This window comes from Diabrotica undecimpunctata, chromosome 4, assembly GCF_040954645.1.
Source record: "Diabrotica undecimpunctata isolate CICGRU chromosome 4, icDiaUnde3, whole genome shotgun sequence".
In the NCBI taxonomy this organism is placed as follows: domain Eukaryota; kingdom Metazoa; phylum Arthropoda; class Insecta; order Coleoptera; family Chrysomelidae; genus Diabrotica; species Diabrotica undecimpunctata.
This window is the reverse complement of record NC_092806.1, coordinates 17,078,679-17,101,517: the sequence shown is the minus strand read 5'-3', so window position 1 is coordinate 17,101,517 and position 22,839 is coordinate 17,078,679. Positions and strand designations below refer to the sequence as shown.

At 32.3% G+C, this 22,839-nt stretch overlaps 1 protein-coding gene across 3 annotated transcripts in view; it reads right to left on the bottom strand.

Annotated features, from left to right (window-relative positions):
• Nha1 (Na[+]/H[+] hydrogen antiporter 1) overlaps positions 1 to 22,839 on the bottom strand; it is a 143,943-nt gene that overhangs the window by 72,824 nt on the left and 48,280 nt on the right. Inside the window, exon 1 of one of the 3 annotated variants that reach the window (XM_072529038.1) lies at positions 10,408 to 10,559. The exons of the other annotated variants lie outside the window; for them this stretch is intronic. Within the exon in view, the coding sequence (XP_072385139.1) occupies positions 10,408 to 10,476 (69 nt within the window). The 5' untranslated portion in view covers positions 10,477 to 10,559. Of the gene's footprint in view, positions 1 to 10,407; positions 10,560 to 22,839 lie in introns of those variants that run through there. 3 annotated transcript variants of the gene reach the window in all.

Below are 22,839 nucleotides of genomic sequence, written 5' to 3'. Positions count from 1 at the left end.
ATATCTTTCAACAAGGTTCAATTAACGTATTTTAAATAATATTTTACAAAAGTATCAAGAGGTTTATTGAGAAATTTGTAAGTCATGTTTTTTAATTCGATTTATACATATGTATATATATATATATATATATATATATATATATATATATATATATATATATATATATATATATATATATATATATATATATGGGGAAAAAGACAGTTAAGATATGATTTCACGTATAGTGCGTCTGTTTATCCGCTTATATGTATTTCGCCCTGAAAGGGCTCTTTAGAACGGCTATTCACTCATTGTGAATAGCCAGAACGGCATTGTCTCAGGAAGCAACTCTAACATGGCTTCGTATAGACGCAAATAGCGACATCTGATATTAAAATCCGTAAACTAATTTTCGAAACCAAATATTTATTTATATATTTTTTTTTATTAGAGCTCATTCATTCCTACCCTGTGATAGGTATTTTTCGGTGATTAAAAGAAAAATTAAAAAAATAGACCGTATATACAACATGATGGGCAGCTGATAAAAACTTTATGTAAAAATAACCGCTTTAATGTGGTATTGATCAATGCTCAAGACGTAATTGATTACAAAAGTTGGTGGCCAGAGTTACTAAAAAAAAACATGTTATATGCGGAATCCAGTGGCAAAAATATTCCAAAGAATCAGAAGGTTCAACAACTAAGAATAAGCTAATTCATGCATTTTCACCACTTCTACAAGAATTCAAACTTCCGGAAATTCCGGGAATTCGAAAAGACTCCGATTAATTATAAGAAGATTGTTGATACACAAAAACTACACAGTTATATACTAGATGTAGAAAATTATAATGACTTGTTTAACTGGCCCACAACGACGAATAGTATACCTGAAGAAGATGAATGATCACACTTTTTTTTTTTGAGTTGTAATAATATTTTTTGTAGTTTTGAATATAAATTATAGTACTATGTGTATTTTGATTCATTTTAATTCCTTTTAAAGTTTAGTTTCAGGTTCAGTTCACTCTGAAAACCGAAGTAACAATCAAAGAATACCATCAGAAATAAGGGCGAAACTAAAAAGAAATGACAGTGGAGAAGACAATCAAAAACCTCCCAACAAGAAACAACGAACAAAATACAGATGTGGAGTGTGTCTCCGTGGAAAGGACAGAAAGTGTCAAAATAAATGTCTGAAATGTGACATTTTTCTTTGTCTTGAACATTGTGTATATTTTTGTTCTAAATGTGCAACAAAATGTTAATTAGGCTATTTAAACAAAAGTTCTTGGTTACTTTTTATAATTTTTTTTTATTCTGTATCTCCAAAAAAAAATTTGGTAACAAAAATTTTGGTAAATAGAATAAATTTTAGTATCTTTTTTGAATCATTGAACTTTTTAACGAAAATTTTTAAAATGATATAAATTTGACAAAAGATATATATAACAATACAACCATGATTTAAAATTTTAAGGTTGCATGTAAAAATAAAATATTTTCTCAATTTTATAAATCAAAAAAATAGGGTAAAAATTAAACACACAGCTACTGTTAGAAATTATCACCACACAGTCGTCAGGTTAAGGAAGAGATACAAAATATTTCAAAATATTTTTAACAATTTTAACTATCATGACTTAGATGATTTAACTAACTAAATTATTTTTTTTTAGATTTTTTGACTTGAGTAGCTCAGATAAATACTACCAGCATCTACATCTCGAACGTTATTAAGCGAAGGTGATTCGCATTTTATTTATAAACAAAGTAGTTCTATTTGTCATGATGCTAATAAGATTCAATGACTTTAATAATATATCATGGAAGTCGGTAATAGAAGAATTGACAACGTGTTTTATGTCTTCCTGCTTGGCAATTTAAAGAAGCGTTTCCCAATAATTTTGCTATTATCGCATATACATCGCATAATGAACATTTAAATTTTGATATAATAAATAAATTGTATAAGAAATTTGGCTATATTTATTTCTCATAGTCAATTTAAAACTACAGTGAAGAAAAATATAGCGTTTTTAGAAATTAAATAACATAATGTTTCAATCTAAGCTCAGTTTGGTGCTATGTCTCCCTATGCATGTCTTTCCTTGGATCTTTCTCTGCATCAGTTGAAGCAAGTTGTATATCCTTCCAAGTATAGCATGTTCAAGATATTCCAATTGTCTTGTTTTGATTGTATTTAAAATATCAAATTCTTCTTTATTTATCCTTCTCAGAACCTCTTTGCTTGAGACGTGTTCTGTCCACGATATTTTCAATATTCTTCTATACGCCCATAACTCGAATGATTCCAGTTTTTTAATTTCCAGTTTAATTGCAAGCTCCCCCCATTTCATAAAACAAAGTCGAGAAAAGGTAGCACCTCGCCAACCTAACTCTAGCCCTCCACTTGCGATTTGTAGTCGCACGATTATTTAATCGAAAAGATTGAACACGTTGTTTCAAATACAAGTCATTCCATTTGCGACTAAATAATCACAGTGATTAAGAAAACGCAATCTGTCTTATTTTTACCGCGATGCGATAATCGCCCTACCACAATTATACGGACTAGCATAGACATGCATCTACTTACGACTGTTTAGTCGCAATTCTGAAACCAGCTAAGCCTGGTGTGTCTTCAAGAATATTTAGTTTTTAATTTTTTTTTTAATTTCAGACAACGAGGAATATGCTTAAAATGTTGAGTGCATTTTGAGTACTATTGGTTTAGAGCAGTAGTTGATTAAAGCAGTTGAAAAAAGACCAGCACTCGATAATAAACAACTCAAGGAGTACAGCGATAATAGTATTGCAAAATTTTTCAGAATGCTCACATAAATCTTCAAATAACATGTAAAACTGTCCTTAAAAAAATCTTTGATTTGCTAACGGATGAATACGATAACAATGCTTTCGTCGTTTACTTTTCTACCGAAGCAAAAGAGCGATCACACAAGTAGTTTCGATGTCATCTATTGAAAAACTCATGTAATTCAACGATTTATAAATCGCAGTGGAGGCACCCTCTAGATTTTCTGTGACAGCGCTTTTTTTGTAGCCGCGACTAAAAATCGCAAGAGGAGACCTTAATTTCAACTTTAAATCTCTTGTAGAGAGCACTGTTCTCATTTTGTTGAAATTATCTCTAGCCTTTTCTATTTTGATTTTGATTTCCTGGAAGTAATTGTTTGTAAAGATTTTTATTGTTCAGAGATAGACATAATGTATCCACTTGTTCGACATTGGTTCGGATTATAAAAAATTCTCGTTATTTCTTTGTGTTTTAGATATTCTCATAAATGGAAGAACGGTTGGAAGAAAAGGTGTAGAAATAAAAAGGAGATCTGGGCCGAGTAATATCAAAGATTGGACTAAGCTAAGTGTTGAACAGATGTTTCACCTTGCAAAAGATAAAAAACTGTTTAAAAAAATGACCGCAGGGAAGAAGTTGCTTTGTAATTCAAATATTGGTGCAAAGCTGTGTTTTGTATGAGCGCAACATTTTTTTATGAGCTTACATCTAATTCTTTTCGGTTGGCGACCTTTAACGTCCATGTCTCAAATTATTTATAATCGAAAAGATCTATTTTTCTTCATCAGATCCATCTTTTGAGTTTATTTTGTTGGAATGTTTCTTAAAGTTATTCTTCATCAGAAACTCCTTTTTTTATAATAAGGTATCGAAGTAATTATTATTTAAATGGGAATAAGCCACAATTAAAGGTTAAAGTAAATTGACGTTTCAATTTCCACTTCGGAAATCGTTTTCAAAATACAAACATTAGTAAATTAAACAAATTTTTTTCAACAAAAAAACAAAATTTTTTTAATTACAGAAAATAGAAGTGAAGACATTAGCAGAAAATGTAACGTCAGTGTATAAATGAATGGACACAAAATAGCAAAAAAGAATGGAATAACCACATAAGCAGAATAGAGGAGACTCGTGCCATAGCAAAAGATAAGTCACTTATCGGCAAGAGAAGTATCGGATGACCGCACAAAAGATGGAGTGACAACGTTCCATAGGGGTATTAATCAGCCAAAGAAACAAGCAGAATTGCTTATAAAAAAGAAGAAGAAAAGGGAAGTTATTTTTGCGTGATACCTATCTACAATTATACCGATTTTCGTTTCCTTTAATAACAAAAGTAATCTCGCCGAAAAACATAATAGTATTTTAAAATTTTTGATTATTTGGATTAATAGTATATTACTTTATGAGGCGGAGAAGCATGACTTTTCTTGACGAAGTCAAGAAAAGTCGCTTCTTTGCCGAATAAAGTATACTATTTTTTCTTCAAACGTAGCAATTTTCAACCATAAATAGTACAATGCATACGCTATTTTTACTCGAAATTAACTGTGGCTACTATCAAAGTCGTCTGATGTTAGAAATTAAAATAATTAAGTCGTCGGTGGGATTTGCGTCTCCCTGGTTACAGTTGTTTGACAGTTTTTTGCAATTATTAAAGACAGCTTATTATTGTTGCAACCGCAAGCGCAAATTTAGTGCGAAAATGGAAAACCTAAACGAAATTGAGTCCGCGGCTAATGATGCAGTAGCACGTTTGGAGCCCTCCAAGTCCGGAATAAAGTATCGGTTAGCGTACAAGCACTTCCAAGAGTGGTGCGATACAAGAGGAGTAAGGCAAGTTACCGAAGACGTTTTACTGGCATATTTTATTATAATGGAAAATGAAAATAAATGGAAATCTTCTACAATGTGGTCACGATACTCTATGATAAAATCCGAGTTAGTTATTAGAAAAAATGTGGATATAAGCAAATTTTTAAAGTTATGTGCCTTTCTGAAAAAAACATACGAAGGATATACTGCAAAGAAGTCTAAAGTTTTCACTAAAGACGAGTTTGATAAATCTTTGTTTGAAGCGCCAGATAAATTGTATTTAGGATTAAAGGAAAAAAAATTATATTGCAAAGCATGTAGTATACTCTACTAAATTATAAAAATATTTCAGATTGTTTTGTTAATTGGGGTTACCGGCGCCTGTCGATGCGACGAAATGGTAAAAATGAAGACTGTGGACATTGAGGATAAAGAAAATGTAATAATTATCAAAATCAGAGACAGTAAAACACGACAAATTAGATCTTTTACGATAATTGGTCAAAACTACATTAAACTGTATAAAAAGTATGCATCACTGCGGCCTGAAATTTCACAGAAAACCGATTTTTATCAAGTACCAAAATGGAAAGTGTTACCAAAGCGTCATCGGAATACATTCGATCAGCGCAGTAGCCCAAAAAGTAGCTAGTTATTTAAATTTAAACGATGCAAGCACATACACGGGTCACTCTTTACGACGAACTTCAGCAACACTTTTAATTGATGGAGGCGGAAATCTAAAATGCCTCAAACGACATGGGGGCTGGAAATCAAGCACGGTTGCCGAAGGATATATAGAGGATTCAATAAGAAATAAGAACGATAATGCTCAAAAAAATTTTAAACCCTCATGATTCGCCAACATCGGGAATGATTGCTGAAAGTTGTTCTCGACCATCAGTATCATCAACAATTACCAATGCGTATCAAGAGTCGGGAACATTTTTGCACGGTTTCAATTTTGAAAATGCCTCATTAACTAATTGTACTTTTAATATTACTATAAATAAAAATGATGTTTAATTGTTGTTAATGACATTTGTATTGTTGCTTTGTGACATGTTTCATATTGCTGCCATGACAACATTTTTCCCTCCGCCTAAAGAAATGGGAAAAAAACTGCTGCCGGCGGAGACATCAAACTTTGACAGGATCAAGTTAGATAAGTAATGTCATCATTATTTGACGTTTGAAGAAAAAACATTTTTTCTTGCAAGCAAACATTTTTTCTTGCCCTCTATTACGCGCCTAACTTCGTTCGGCGCGTAATATCGGGCGCGTCAAGAAAAGTCATGCTTCTCCGCCTCATAAAGTAATATACTATTTCCACAATTATAATTATAACTATTTACGTCTATCAAAATATGTAATAATATATTACGTCATATATGATAAACTTGTAAACCAACTTTACTTTGTTTAAATATAATTTATAATCAAGTAAAATTCTCATTAAGGTTCTTTGCAAAATAACAACTTTCCTGAATATTTGTCTAGTACTTACTCAAGTTCTGTGAGAGCTTTGCTAGTTCTTAAATATTTTAGTGTTTGATCAAATCGCAGTTTCTATTAAACTACGAAATGTTACCGAGAACAAAAAGATAGTTTATCAAATGACAAAATTATTTAAACACCTCGTTCCAATTAGAAATTTTCTTCTAGTAAATGGGTAATACTTATTAAATATACAGGGTGAGCTTTAAGTATGGAATACATTAATTATCTCTAAAACCGGCTTGCATAATTTGTATAGTTAGTAAATGTTTTGTTATACGGCTGATCTTAGGGTAATATTTTCATTGTCGTCAGATTTTCCGTTTTTCTGGAAATATAATGAATCTATTATTCTGTAGACGACACAACAAGAAACAGAAATGACGTAGCGATAACGTAAAAAAGGGAAATAGCTAAAGCAGTAATAGGATTTACGACCATATCAGACAGAGTTGTGCTATTGAAAATTAACTCAAGTCCCTCTAATATAAACATCATTCAGGTCTACGCACCTACATCAGAATCCACTGAAGAAATAGAAATTTTCTATTATACTCTCGAAGACTCTCTAAAACTGACCAAAAAATATGAACTTACTATTCTCATGGGCGATTTCAATGCCAAAATAGGACAACGTACAGTAAAGAATGTCGTAGGGTCATACGGTCTTGGCATAAGAAGCGAAAGAGGAGAAAGACTAATCCAATTCTGCCAATAGACGGATATGGTTGTAACGAATATATTTTTTAAATTACATCCAAGAAGACTTTATACATGGAAAGCACCCGGTGATATCCCAAGGAAAATCATACGAAACCAAATTGATTTTATCAACATAAACAAAAGGTTTAGAAATTCTTTCACCTCAACATATCACCAAAACATATTCAGGCGCAGATGTCTTCTCAGATTGGTTGCAAATATCAACATACGACTCAAAATAATTCATAAGAAAATGAGTCCCGAGATAGATATAAGATTACTAAAAGAAAATGACATCCAGAAAAAAGTAAAAACAGATATTAATAAGAATTTTACAAAAATAGTTGAAGACACTACCAGAGACATAGAAGAACAGTGGAACGAAATGAATACATCTATTACTACAATTTCGCATGAATATCTAAAATCAAAAAAAAGAAGCAAGAATGGATAACAGATAAAATATTGCAGATGATGGAAGAGCAAGGAAAGGTAAAAGGTAGAAATGACAACGAATACAAAAAGTTGCATAAAACTATACTAAAGGAGATTGTTATACTGGAAGGAAAAGTACAGGGCAAAAGATCAGTAGGAAGACGCCAGAACTCGTGGCTGAAAGACCTGAGGAGATGGTTCGACCGCTCATTCGCAGAGATCTTTCGCGCAGCAGTTTCCAAAACTACAATTGCCATTTGGATCGCCAACCTTTGAAAGGAGACGGCGCAATAAGAAGAAGAAAGGAGATATAAGGAGCAAAAGAAGAATTGCTAACAGAGAAATGTACGGATGTTGAAACACTACAACGCAAACATGACGATTTCCATATGCACAAAAAAAATTAAAGAGGTACAGAATACCAGAAAACAACGCAATACAAGCATAGACATTGAAGGCCAGAGTTTGACTACCATTGAAGATTAATGAGCAGCACGAAGTTCGACTAAAATAAACAATCCCCACGGCCCAGAAATACTAAACGAAGACGTAACTATGGCCATAAAGCGGAAAAAAGGTGGGAAATTACCAAGACCTGATGAGCGCATGGTGAAATTTTAAAGTTATTAGAGGGACACCAAATCGCAGTTCTTACGAAACTATTCAACAGCATCTACGAGACTGGTTACTTACCAAAAGACTGGCTACTATCAATATTCATTCCACTTCCTAAAAACCTAGTATAAAATGTAAAGAACATAGATTAATTAGTTTGATGAACCATGTACTTAAAGTACTCCTTACTATCATTCACTCGCGTATACACACCAAATTAGAAGAACACCTGAGTAAAGTTCAGTTTGGATTCAGAGCAGGACTAGGAACGAGGGAAGTACTTTATAGTTTGCAAGTTCTAATACAGAGAGCCAGGGATGTCAACTGCGATGTGTATGCATGTTTCATTGATTTTGAGAAGGCATTTGATAAAGTTCCACATGGGAAACTAATCGATATTCTAAAAACATCAGGACTCGATGGTAAGGATATAAGACTGATTTCAAACTTAATATCTCCAACAAAAAGCAACAGTACGATAAGAAAATGAACTATCCGAGATCTTCCAGTCGAAAAAGAGTTAGACACTTGCATATTGTCACCGGTATTATTTAACATATACTCTGAAAGCACCTTTAGAGAGGCCTTGGACGAATCAGAAGACGGGATTGCTGTAAATGGCCAACTTATAAACAATAGTAGATATGCAGACGATACAGTGTTGCTGGCAGATAGTGCGCAGGGGCTCCAAAGGATGATTGATAACGTTGTAGAAGCATGTAACAAATGTGGCTTAAAACTAAATTGCAAGAAGACAAAAATAATGATCTTTAGTAAGAACACCAACATAAATCCTAAATTACAATAGGCGATACACCGTTAGAAAGAGTGGATAAAATATGCTATTTGGGCTGCAATATTAAGGATACGTGGGATCACAGATACAAAATAAAAACTCGTATTGAAAAAACCAGAAGCTCTTTTAACAGCCTTAGGAAGATTATCTGTAACTTATCTTTAGGTATCAATATACGCATAAGAATTCTTAGACGTTACGTGTTTAGTGTCCTCTTCTATGGAGTAGAAAGCTGGAGCCTTACAGAAGATGCCACAAAAAGGTTAGAGGTATTTGAAATGTGGTGCTACCGACGTATGTTGAGACTATACTCTGGACAATAACTATTGTCCAGAGGCTAAGAAAAGACAAAGAAAAGAAACTATTAACACCATAAAAAACAGAAAATTGGCTTACTTCCGCCACATCGTGCATAATGATAAATACCGACTTCTGCAGTTAATTCTGCAAGGAAAGATTGAGGGTAAAAGAGGCCCTGGACGTAGACGTATATCCTGCTGTGAATAGGAGCTGCTGTGAATAGAATAACGTCTTCAAGAAAGCAATGGGATTTTTATGTGGATGAGGACGCAAGAAATCTTCTAAGCAGTTGATCGTGTAAGAGAATGAATGGGTCAGGTTATAACGAATGGAAGAAAGGTTTATTAAGGGAGGCCTGGGTTCAAATTAGGCGTAAGGTCATAGAATGAATGATTATGTATGGGAAGACATGAATGTTCATCTTTTTCTTTAAAATTCTATAGCCTGGTAACACTGTAATAGATTTAACCCTATATTAGTACTCATTAGATAGTGGTAGATGAAAGACATATCTACAGTACCATTTATTAACGATATAGTAGGTTCAGCGAAAAAAAAAACTATATGGGTCAGTGGTCGCCAACATCTCTAGAAGATAGACACATTTAGAAGAAGAATGGATCTTGCATTTGAATTTTAAATAGATCATCCTGTATATTATGTCTTACAATCCTTAAATAGTATTGAATATTGTTTATGTAATATTCCCCATGTCTAAATGACTAAATGACATAATTTCGAAGTTAGTTAAATGGAGGTAAATTATATTCATACAAGTTAAAATAATACATTAAGATGACTATGAATACAACAACAACAACAACAACAGCAATAAGTTTAGAGTTTCAATAAACTATTATTGGTTTTCAGTGAAAATCACAATCGATCGTGTATCTGACAAATACCGAATTTAGATTTTAATGATGTTAAAATATGGTGATAAGCGTAATTCATCACGAAAGGTATAATATTTTTTATAATTGCAAGCAGGACGCAACAAAACTGCATCAGCTGAAGATAATTCTTTAGATTTGTCATGTTAAAAAATATGTTTATTATTTAAGAAGCCCTTACTAGAGCACAAAGAAATCTTCTAAATATAATTATTTTATAAATAAGCACTTCACAAAGCTCTATCTTCTCAAGCTTTTCACACAAACACAAAAGTGTTATTAAAACAATAGTTTCTGACATAGGTTTGTGTTCAAATTATGAATAAAATTATCATATACAGATATACTTCCGAAAATAGCAATATCTTCTGTACAATAAAACGATCCAAAATAGCTACGCAAATAAACGAAATATAATAGATAAGCCTGGTTAATAAGCGGAGAAAACCTTAAACGGCCATTACACCATTAAATGGGCAAATTCTTCCGTACTATATCTCATTAATAATCACACAATAAACGTCGTTAAAAGTCATTACACTTACCAAATATTTCATGTTCAAAAACGCTTTTTTGCCGAACTTTTTCAACCGGTCAACTTTGTATCGAGACATGTAAAGTATTTGTTTTAGTTTTAAAGAATGGCATTTGTCTACTATGAATTACTATTTTATTAGATAATAGTACAATATTCATTCCAGTCTGAACGATGAAAATTTCGTAGGTGTAAGCCGAGCGTAGGACGCTACCGAGACGGAATTATTAAATGAAGAACTGCTGGTTTGTCGCCGATTTTCTAATATAAGTTCAATAAAAATGACATTAAAATTAAACCACGTACGAGAAACCACTATTTCACTATTTCAAATGTACCTAAGATCTTTATTCGAAATTTTATGTTGCTATATACATATATATATATATATATATATATATATATATATATATATATATATATATATATATATATATATATATAAGAAAAGAGAAGTACTTGTGACTCGTTTGGAACAAATATATAACTGTTTTGGATGGGTTGGAGTCAATAAAAGGGCTATTGGTTAACTATTTTTTTAATCTCGAGCTTTCAATTGTGTTTACAATTATTATCAAGAGCTAAAAAAGACAAAATATCTTACAAGGTTGAACTAGAAAGAAAAAACAATTTTTGTTAACTTACCAAATAAAAATTAGTTTAGTAAGTAAAAATTGCTGCTAATACATCTTAAAAATAATTCCTTCATCCATCTTCCGGGTTGAACCGCGTCGATATCCATTTTGCCGAGCTTTCGACATCCTCTCTGATGTCTTCTTCAGGGCTTCCGAGGTCTCAGTCTCCCGAGCCCCCAGACACTACTACACTCACTAGTCACTTCTAGTTCACTCACTAGTTCACTACATGAGTGAACTAGAAGTGACTAGTGAGTCTGGGGGCTCGGGAGACTGAGACCTCGGAAGCCCTGAAGAAGACATCAGAGAGGATGTGGAAAGCTCGGCAAAATGGATATCGACGCGGTTCAACCCGGAGGACTGGTGAGTTTAATATTAATTTTTATAATAGTATTAATCTTAGCTCTAAGTTTAATTGTACTAACCGCGGAAATCTTTCCGAACATATATATATATATATATATATATATATATATATATATATATATATATATATAATATATATATATATATATAAATATGTCAATTTATATTTCAAAGGTATTCAACTAGGTAATTCAGAGGTTTAATCGGTCATTCAGGTTGGCAAATAAAAAAAAGAAGCCCTTGATCGTTTATAGCTTTAAATATTTTGCGGAGTATCTTACGCTCGAATATTTCCAGGAGTCTTTTATCCTTCTCCGTTAGAGTCCATGTCTCCGCCTCGTATGTGAGGACCGGCCTTAGCAGTGTTTTGTACATAATAATTTTAGTTTTTCTTTGGATATTTCTTGAGTGGAATTGTTTTTGGAGTCCATACTATGCTCTATTTGTAAGGTTTATTTGTTTTTTAATTTCTACGCTTGTTTTATTGGTAGTAGTCACTAACGAGCCAAGATATGTGAAGCTGTCAACACGTTTAAAGATATGACTTCCAAATGCTGTTTCCCGTTCCTTATTTGCTATGGGATCCTTTGTAACCAACATGTACTTGGTTTTGTCTTCGTTGATGACTAGACCGACCTGTTTTGTCGCCGTTTCCAATTCTAGGAGATCTCAACATCTCGCTTGCTACGCCCTATTATGTCAATGTCATCAGCATATGCTAAGATTTGTATCAATCTATTATAAATAGTACTATATTTCGTGTGTCTGGGACTGCCTTTTCTAAGGCAATCTTAAATAGGAGTTAAGCCAGGACATCCCCTTGTTTGAGTCTATCCTTTATTTCAAATTATCGAGAGTTTTCTTCCTGTATCCTAACACTGGCTTTTAAGTTAGACATTGTCATTCTCGTTAATCGGATAAGTTTTTATAGTATACCAAACTCACGCATTGATTGATATAGTACTGTTCTTTTGACACTGTCGTACGCGGCCTTAAAGTCGAGAAATAGGTGATGGGTTTCAAAGTTAAATTCCAATGTTTTCTCGAGGATCTGCCTTATTCAATGAATCTGGTCAATTGTTGATTATCTGGAGTAAATTCTGCTGGTATTTTCCAACTAGGTATGCCAACTGTGTAAACTGGTAGCCTTTCGTAGAGAATATTTGCTAGTATTTTGTAAGCAGTTGTTAAGAGGGATATACCTCTGTAGTTGTCACACTGGAGCTGATCGCCTTTTTTATGTAAAGGCATCGTCTCATTTTTCCAGACAAGAAGTAAAAGTTTATGCAGTTCCTGGTGCTTTATTATTATGCTTAATTTTTTTAATGGCTTGGGCAACCTCTGCAGTGGTAGGTGGTCTTTCGTTTGGGTCGAATAGATTCCAATCATTACGATCTGCTTCTTCGATATAATGGCCGTTAAATTTTGCGTCGAAAAACTTGGGATATTTTCTTCTCCATCCTTACAGCTCCCTATTGGCTTAAACTCTTTGTAAAAACTTTTTGTAGAACTTTCGAGTTTTGTTTTGATTTCTTAGTCATATTATGTTTACTAATTAAAACTCCCTCATTGTCTACTTTGTCTAATACAAAACAATATTTTATAAAGATCTTTTTTCTGTATTGATAAAATATTTTATTTTTTAATGATATACAGAAGATAATATTCCATTAGAGTAACAGTTACAATTTAACGGAGACGTAAAATTAATTTATTTAATTATTCATTTCATCTTCAGTGCTGGTCAAATCTTATGTCATACTCGTGATATTGTTATCGTAGTTAATCAAAACAAATAATTGTTCATAATACAATTTGTGTCGCATGCTGAGAGAATTTATCACGTGCTGGTGATTGATGCATCACAAGTTCTTAATAATTACGATCAATTATTTTAATTAAATAATAAAAATATAATGGAAATCTTCGGCATAGACTGAACAAAAAAAAATAAGTTAACTGGCATTTCGATATGAATTTATGATATGATTTTATTATAGGAAATATATTATATTTATAAAACGATAAATATGATCCAAACAGTACTCAAATCATTTAACACCGGAAGTGATCACATAAAGCTAAGAACAAAAATAGCAATACAAAGACCAAAGACACCCGAATTCATAATAATACAGCAGCAAAATCAATCGCAGAATACTGAAAAAAGAGAAAATATAAATATAAATAACAAACACTCCATGAATATCTAAAGAATATAAGCAATACGAAGACCTAAACGATATAACGAAAAACTGACAAATAAACATACCAAATATTGTTCTGAAGCTATTTTCCTGTTTCATTTTAAAGTAATTACTATTTAAATGGGAATAAGCCACAATTAAAGGTTAAAGTACTAAAAAACTTTTGTTTTATTTTACAAATTAATACTTTGTCATATCACCCTTGTAGTCGATGACAAGCTGGATTCTCTTAGGCATGGATTGAGCAAAGTTCAAGAAATTTTCTTCTTCCATGGCAACCCATAACCTCTGCAACTCCTCTTTCAGCTACTTTCTGTTACTCGGTCGACACTCTTGAACTTTATTTTTCATTATATTCTAGGCGTTCTCGATAGGATTAAGGTCGGGCGAATTACCTGGCCATTCTATGACGTTCATATTGTGATCATTCAAGAACTTTGACACTATCTTGGCCTTATAAGCAGAAGCATTATCGTTCATAAAGAAGTCGCATTCGTGAATTTCCCGCAAGTTCAATAAATGTTGTTCTAGAACAGTCACATAGTTGCTTGCCATGATTGTAACATTTTTTAGCAAGAAATATAACCCTGCCCTTGCTTTATTTCTAATAAACGCACTCCATACCATTACACTTTTAGGATGTTTGACGGTGAATTCTGTATCGTACCTTGACGCGGTGTGTGGACAATAAACAAATTTGAAGCTTCCTCTTACTAATCTGAACGTACTTTCGTCACTGAACATGACTTTTTCCATTGTTCAGATGTCCAATGCAGATACAGTTTACAAACATTTAATTTTTTTGAAGTTATACTTCTATACGCGCGCTCCACGTTGGAAATTTGTATGGGAGTGAATCTCTGAAATCATTACATATGTAAGATAATGAGTAAGAGAGAGCCAAAAGATATATTTTCTCTCTCTTCCTCTCTCGAATATAAAAATGTTTCTTTGTATATATAATTTAATATTATATATATTATATAAAGATATATATACATATAATATTATACATATAATAAAATATTTATTAATATTATTATTTATGTGACATGTTTTGTATTATTTATTAAATGTTCATAATTATATTAGTCTTTTGTATTTTAAAATAATAATCTCAATAAATCACTGTATGATCCAGAACTATCAATTTTGAAATACGTTTGTGTCATGTCCTCGATAGTATCGTAGTCAGTATCCCCGACTGTCACGCGGGAGACCGGGGTTCGATTCCCAGTCGGGGAGGACTTTTTTATTAATATTATTACATTATTGTCATTTTTAAATACTTATGGATATTGCATTTTAATTTGTATTGTATTATTATATAGAATTATGTTGCACTGTATTGTAGTGTATTTTTTTATGTATATTATTGTCATTTTTAAATACTTATGAATATTGCAGTTTAATTTGTATTGTATTATTATATTAATAACAAAATAAACAATGAATTTTACTGCAGAGTATGTGGAAAAAAAATTTATTTAATACATATATGAAATTAAAAATATATATTTTCATCAAAATATTGATTCAATCCTTCATTGTTAGTAAGTTGTTATTATTTCTGTTTCTCTTTCTGCTATGTCTTACCTATAGAATTACATATGTAATGATTGTGCAGATTGACTCCCAAGTAAATTTGTAACGGCAAATGCGTGTATAGAAGTGTAACGTCCACCGGCAGTCCCACTGGACTGCCACACCCGTTTTTTTCTTCATTGTTTTTGTAACCAAGGGCTTCTTGTTGAAATGTTTTGAGGAAGATCAGAATGTATATTCGTGAATTCTATGGCAGTTATGGAAGGATTCAACATTACTTTACGCCTGATGATGGTGTCAGTCGTAGATGATGTTTGTTTAGGAGCTCCAGAACCAGGTTTTTTTTCGGAACAGTCCCTGAAGGCAACGATGCAGCCGACAGTTTCAATTGATAAATTGCCTCTCTTGAAACACAAACATCACGTTCTAGGGTAATTACAGAGTCCCCTTTCTAAAGTAACGTTAAAGCACGAACTTTCTCCTATTGTGTGAGTTTCTTCGACCCATATTTTTCACTTCAATTTAGAATTTAACGATCCCAAACTTTACTGAGTAAATAAAAATAATTTAACACTGACTCCTCGCACAAAGCCAACTGTGTACAGTACAAACAAAAAGCATGCAAATTGCGTAATGCATTGTATTTGTAAGAACAAAAATCGATCTCTGCGTATATACAAAACAGGATAATGGAGTTATCATCATTATAGGTTTGGATGTTGATGAATTTCATAATTTTTGAAACTCTAAAAATGAAATTAAGATTAAGAAATAATTACTATTTAAATGGGAATAAGCCACAATTAAAGGTTAAAGTACGTTTATTGACGTTTCAATTTCCACCTCGGAAATCGTTCTCAAAATACAAAGTAATCAGTAAATTCAAAAAATTTGTTTAATTTACTAATGTTTGTATTTTGAGAATGATTTCCGAAGTGGAAATAGAAACGTCAATAAACGTACTTTAACCTTTAATTGTGGCTTATTCCCATTTAAATAGTAACTACTTTAAAATGCCACAAGAAAATAGGTTCAGAACAATATTAAGATTAAGAAGTTTTATCAAAGAAGAAACGTTGGGCATGCTTAGTAAAATTGTGTTTAAAAGAAACATTGAAACATCTTAAGTAAGGTGTTAAAGTTTGGTGCATTTATAAAAATGGGGTAAAATATTTGTAATTAAGACAGAAAAGATAATAATAATAATAATAATATTAATAAATTGCCTTTATTTAGTCTGTAAAAATTTACAAACAAGAGATACATGAGGCGAAGTCTAGCTAGAGCTACTCCACTTAACCTCAAGTTTACAAAGTCAGTTTGAAATAAGTAGAACATGAAAAAAAAATGATTTATAAATTGACATATATATACAATAATAATATAATATTGAAATGGTACAAATAGTCATGTGGCTACTAGAAAAATAAGATAAAGAAAATAATTTGTGATGTTATGTGATAAATGATATTAATGATAAATTAAAACAAACAAAAATTCTAAAAATTCTAATGGTAACAATAACGAGAACAATATACTATATAATAATAATAACGTTACTGCGATTGTAGTAAAAATTTCTTATAATGCCGCTTCATGAAATCAAGAGATCTACCTCTTAAATTTTTTGTTAAACTATTAAACACTAAAACAGCATTGTAAGTAAACGATCGCTGGAAAATAGCTAGTCTATATCTTGGCTGCATAAGACTATGAGGATATCTCAGATCCAGATTATGAGCGTCTCCACGAAATACTAATTTGTTCCTTAAATAAATAGGATTTGACGACGAAATAATTCGATATATCAATGAGACGAGGTGATATTTGTATAAATTATCTATTGTTAACCATTGAAGTTCTTTAATTTTACATGATACACGATCATATTTTCTTATGCCAAAAACAAATCTGCAACAATTATTTTGAATTTTTTGCAACCTCAATTTCGTAACTTGATCTAAGCAAGGATAAAATACCAAGAGCCCATAATTAAGAATTGACATAACCATAGTTTCACAAATCAACTTACGCAATTTAAAGTTTAAAATGCCTTTACTTCTACACAGTTGACGCATAACTAAATAGCACTTTTTTACTAAAAGGGTGACATGCTCTTGAAAACGTAGCGTACAGTCATATATGACTCCTAAGTTTCTGCAACTATTAACATTTTTTAGAGGTTCATTTTTTATAATTAGTTTTAAGTTATCCTGAACAGTGGCTTTATAATTTTTTGAACAATATAACAAAGAATTACATTTTTTAGCATTAAGTTTAAGATTATGTCTAGTGGAATAAGTACAAATAGATTCCAAATCCTGATTTATTTTTTGTGACGTTTGATTTACAGAGTTAGGTTCAAAAGAGAAATACAGTTGTGTGTCATCTGCAAAAGAGTGCAATTTCAGATTATTTAAAGATTTATACAGGTCGGAAATATATATTGAAAAAAGAAGAGGACCAAGAACCGAACCTTGAGGCACCCCTGAATTGACAGATGCAAATTCTGATGAACTATTATCGATTATGACCTTTTGATAACGATTTACCAAATAAAATTTGAAAAACTCTAAGGAGGTATCATCAAATCCAAAATATTTCAATTTAGCACACAGAAGAGCGTGATCAATAGTGTCGAAGGCTTTAGAAAAATCAAGCAAGATGACTGAGGTTGCTTTTCCTTCATCAAATGATCGAAGTATATTATCGGTTAAGTCAAGAAGCAGGGTCGTTGTACTAAACTTTTTTCTAAAGCCTGATTGTATACACGTAACTACATTATTTCTAAAAATATAATCGTATATCTGTTTATAGATAACCTTTTCTAAAATTTTTGACAGTCCCGGTAGGATGCTTATTGGGCGAAGATCATTAAGTGATTCAGGTTTATTTGATTTGGGCAGTGCTTTTACCAAAGTGTATTTCCAAGTATCCGGAAAATAACCTACCTCCAAACAACAATTTATAATGTGCGTAATATAAGGAGCAGTAATAGAAAGAGAGAGTTGTAGCATATTTGCAGAAATATTATCACATCCAACAGCTTCCGATTTTAACCCTAATATAAGTGATTTAATTTCATCAATAGTGGCCATTTTAAACGAGAAAATAATATCTGGGTTGAAAATATTTGACTGATACCATTGGGTTGTCTCAGGACAACAATTTACAGGGCTAAAGACAGATGTAAAATAATTATTTATAGATATAGGATCTTTAAGCTCCTGGGGGATCTCTATAACTGGTTTATTTACAATTTTGAATAACCTCACAGCTTTCCAAAGATCTTTTTTATTCAAAGAAGCAGACCGATAATTTTACTTATTAACCATTCGATATATAAAGCCGTTCTGATGAGGCCTATTAGGCCGAAATACGTATAAGCGGATGCGCAAGCGCCCTGTACGTGAAATCAAATCTTAACTGTCTTTTCCTTTTTATTTCGATATACTCTGTACGAGTAATAGAAACCAATTCGCTAAGAATTTTGCTTAGTTGAGGAGATATGTTGTGGAATGCAATTTTTAGATTCCCCATGTCTCTCATAACATCTTTATCAACGTCTGTTTTGCCTTGCAATTCTTAGAAGGCACAGATTAAAGCGAAATTCTGAATTTGTTTTCGAAAATTAGTCTACGATTTTATTATCAGATGTCGCTACATTGCGTCTATACGAAGCCATGTAAGAGTTGCTTCCTAAAACAGAAAAGATTTATTTCACGTTCAGAGCGATTGCGAAAGCCGTTCTGATGAGGCCTATTAGGCCGAAATACGTATAAGCGGATGCGCAAGCGCCCTGTATGTGAAATCAAATCTTAACTGTCTTTTCCTTTTTATTTGTAATTAATTCATTTTTCATCAGTTGGTAATACTGCTTTGGCAACAGATCCAATGTGTCTGATTTTCCGACATATTTATTATGATGGTTTTGATGGTATTGATATTCTTTTGCAATTTAATTTGTCCCAGTTATTATTAATCTTTCATGATAATAAAGTTGTGCCTTAAAATATATTTTGTGTATAAACTAGATTTCGAATCCTCTGATTTAACAATACTAATAACAAGTGGAAGAAGCTAGAGAACAATAAAAATATGAAATTTTTGGAAAAAAGAAGAAAGAAGAAAGATAATAGATAACAGAATTAAGGATGAAACAGGTAAAGAATACAAAAATGAGTAGGTGTTTCTAACAATCATAGAAAATTATAAAAAAAAAATTATACGACTCAAAAGTGAATAAAGCAAAAAAAGTTGAAACAAATAAGAAAATAATTAACGTAAGCTCAGAAAAGTATGCCGGAAGTCACTAGAGAATTAACACTCAAGCGAAACGAAACGGGATCAAGTGCCAGCTGGAGAAGGAATTCTCATAGAAATAATCAAGGAAAAATGCAATAAAGGTTTATAGTTTTTGTTGCATTTTCGTATATATTTTGAATAATATTCCCATACCTGTGGTCTATTCTGCTTTCTGATTCAGTGGTAATAGTCGCTATCTTTTAAGATAGCGACTGTTACCACTATGTCAAATGCTTAAAAGTCGTGAAAGTCATGAACAAATGCTTATCTGGTATTTGTTGGTTGTATTTAGTAAGAGGTAAAAACTAAAGGAGACCTGTTGGGAGACACATGTGCAAGGCATATCTGTGAATGGGATTCATATAAGGATACGTTAAAATAAGATTCCAAGAAAAAATTTTAGTGATGCCGAGCAAAATTAGGGATAAACGCAAATGGCATGATGATGAAAGAACTAAGTACATTAAGAGTCGCAGGAAAATGATTTATCAATTTGTTAAAATCTAACTTACCTCTTCTTCATATAATTTCAAACAGCCAACAAATTATATATAGGTTGAAACTGTTTTAGTCGGTATATTAACTTGATGGTGTTACAATTTAAAGCTAATTTTACTTGCAAGTATACAAACAAATAGACTTTAAAAACACAAAACTTTTTAATAGCCCCCAAATTAAAAAATATGATAACAAATTATCAGAAAATGAATGAGGCTGATGGCATATGATTACATAAACTGCTCGCTACTATTAGGGAAAATAAACGGTTTTGTGAGTTATTTATTATTTGTACTAATATGTAGTTTAACTGTATTACTCGTATACATTATTATTACTCTAGCATTCCTTTAGTAAAAGCTATAGAGAGCTTCTTTATGAATGCCTGAACTAAACTCCAAGTCCTATTAATGATTCAAAGATTTTTTTAGTGTTTTGAGGTGGTTGTAGAATAGTTCGTCGGCTTGTGACGTATGATACATCATTTGACAGAAGAGTGGTACCGAATATGTTAAGAAAGAAAAAACACACATTGCGGCTTTGCTAAGAGGGCATTACAACATATTTTATTTGTGTTTTGTCCGATTGGAGCTTGTGATACGTAAAATGAAAGGGATATCTATCACGAATATATTAAGATAGAAAAAACAAACAAAGCGACTACCAAAAGGGCATTACACAGTGTCTTCATTATTAATGAACATAATATAGTTACATAGGAAATATCATAGAGCACTATGAATAAAAATAGTTTAACTAAAAGACAAATTTTGATTTATTGACTTAAAGAAGGCCTTTGGCTGAATTCAAAATAAACAACTGATCGAATCCTAACATGCTACATAGAAAATTAAAGGGGAGGATATTACGAATATTCGAAGATAGAAAAAACAAACAAGGCGACTACCGAAAGGGCACTACATAGCATCGTCATTATTAATGAACATCTAGTGACATAGGAGATATCATAGGCTACGATGGATAAAAGTAGATTTACTATAAGACAAATTTTGATTTATTGACTTAAAAAAGGCCTCTAGCTTAGTTCAAAATAAAAAACTGATCGAATCCTAACACTGCATATAAAATTAAAGGGGAGTATTACAAATATTCTAAGGTAGAAAAAACAAATAAGGCGACTACTAACTAGGTGGGTTGGAGTGGGGGTCGCTGACGTAGCGGTCGCCATGTTGCCGGTAGTCGTTTAGAGTCATCGCGCGTATTTAAGCTGTTGGGCCGTTTTTCAATTTCGATGGCTTCACGAAAATTCTCGATTTTAAGGAGCGGATGGGAGCGATGGTTTTTGCGTTTTCGAAATCTATTTTGTGGCCTGTCTCAATATGATGTTGGGCTAGGGCTGAAGTAGTATCGGAATGTTTGACTGATAGAGAATGTTCGTAAATACGATTATGGATTCGTCGGTTTGTCTGTCCTATGTATGAACGTGGGCAACGGGAACAAGGTATTGCGTAGACACCATGGTCTTCATTGGGATTTGGTCTTTTATGGATCTGACGAGATTGGACAACTTGGAGTAAGTAGTGAAGATGGTTTTGATGTTTAGAGGGATAAGAGTTCTACTGATCTTGTCAGTGGCACCTTTAATAAAAGGTAGAAAGATTTTGGATTGATCCGGCGGTAAGGTTTCTTTTTTGGATGGAATGGGGTTTAGATGTTTTTGAATGCTTCTATTGATTTTGGTTTTGTGGTAGCCATTTTGTAAGAGTGTTTGCCTTATTGAATTGATTTCGGATGACCTGTGATTATTGTCGCTAAATCTTATAGAACGGGAAATAAGAGTGTTGATAACTGAATTAAAATGGGCGGAGTGATGATATGACTGGGCATTGAGGGAACGGTTTGTATAAGTGAGTTTCCGGTACACGGAATAGGAAAAACTGTGAGGTGGGTTTTTCTGAAGAAGAACATCAAGGAATGGCAAAGACGCTTCAGACTCAACTTCCATCCTGAATTGAATGCTGGGATGTATTCCATTCAGGTGGGAGAGAAAGAGATATAATGTGTCTTTACTATTACTACTACAGGGCTACTGTTTCGAAGTGTTCCATGTAGATATCAGCTACTATTTGTAATAGTCAGAAGAGTACCAGATCATACTTTATATTTACTTGGTTCACATGCAAAAAGTTGAATATTTTAAAAATTTAATGAGTGACTCTAGATGGCAATTGATTGGATATGCCGTTGCATGCCATTATGTATTATGTTATTAGTATTTCAAATTTCTAAAAAATAAAAAAAAAATGTTAAGACAAAAAAAATCAAATAACCGACGGACAAAATCGCAAAACAGTAATATTAAGTTTGTAAAATATAATCCAGGTATGAAGGATATTAAGTGTTTTTCCGAATTAGTGAATCATAATTGTGTAGACAAATTGTATATTCACGGGGAAAAGGACAAATAGCGGTGGGTCGATCATTTATGCATATAAGAATTTTGTAAACAAAAAATTTTAATATAATGTTAAGATGCCTTTGTATTATAAGGGGTACCAGAAATGTATAAAGCCATCGGATTTGTGAATTTGTTTAGGCAGATATTTACTTACCTTTTTTTTTTGTTTAGACATTGAACAAATTTTTCAGACCTTTTATTAAGAAATGCTGATTGATGGGGTTTTGGTAGCAGTGGATTTTTTGTGAAAACATTCACATTTGATTGGCAAAAAACGGCTGGAATGAGAGGGATATTTGTGCGCTTTGATTAGTTTAGAAAATATAGAGATAGATTTGAGGGGTCGATGTGAGTCCTGTCAGGAGAAGAAATTGGTATTGTGGTTTGAAGACTTGGACACGACACTATAGTTTTTTTAATACGATGGTGCTAATTACTAATTAGTAAAGTTATCAAAAAGTAAATTT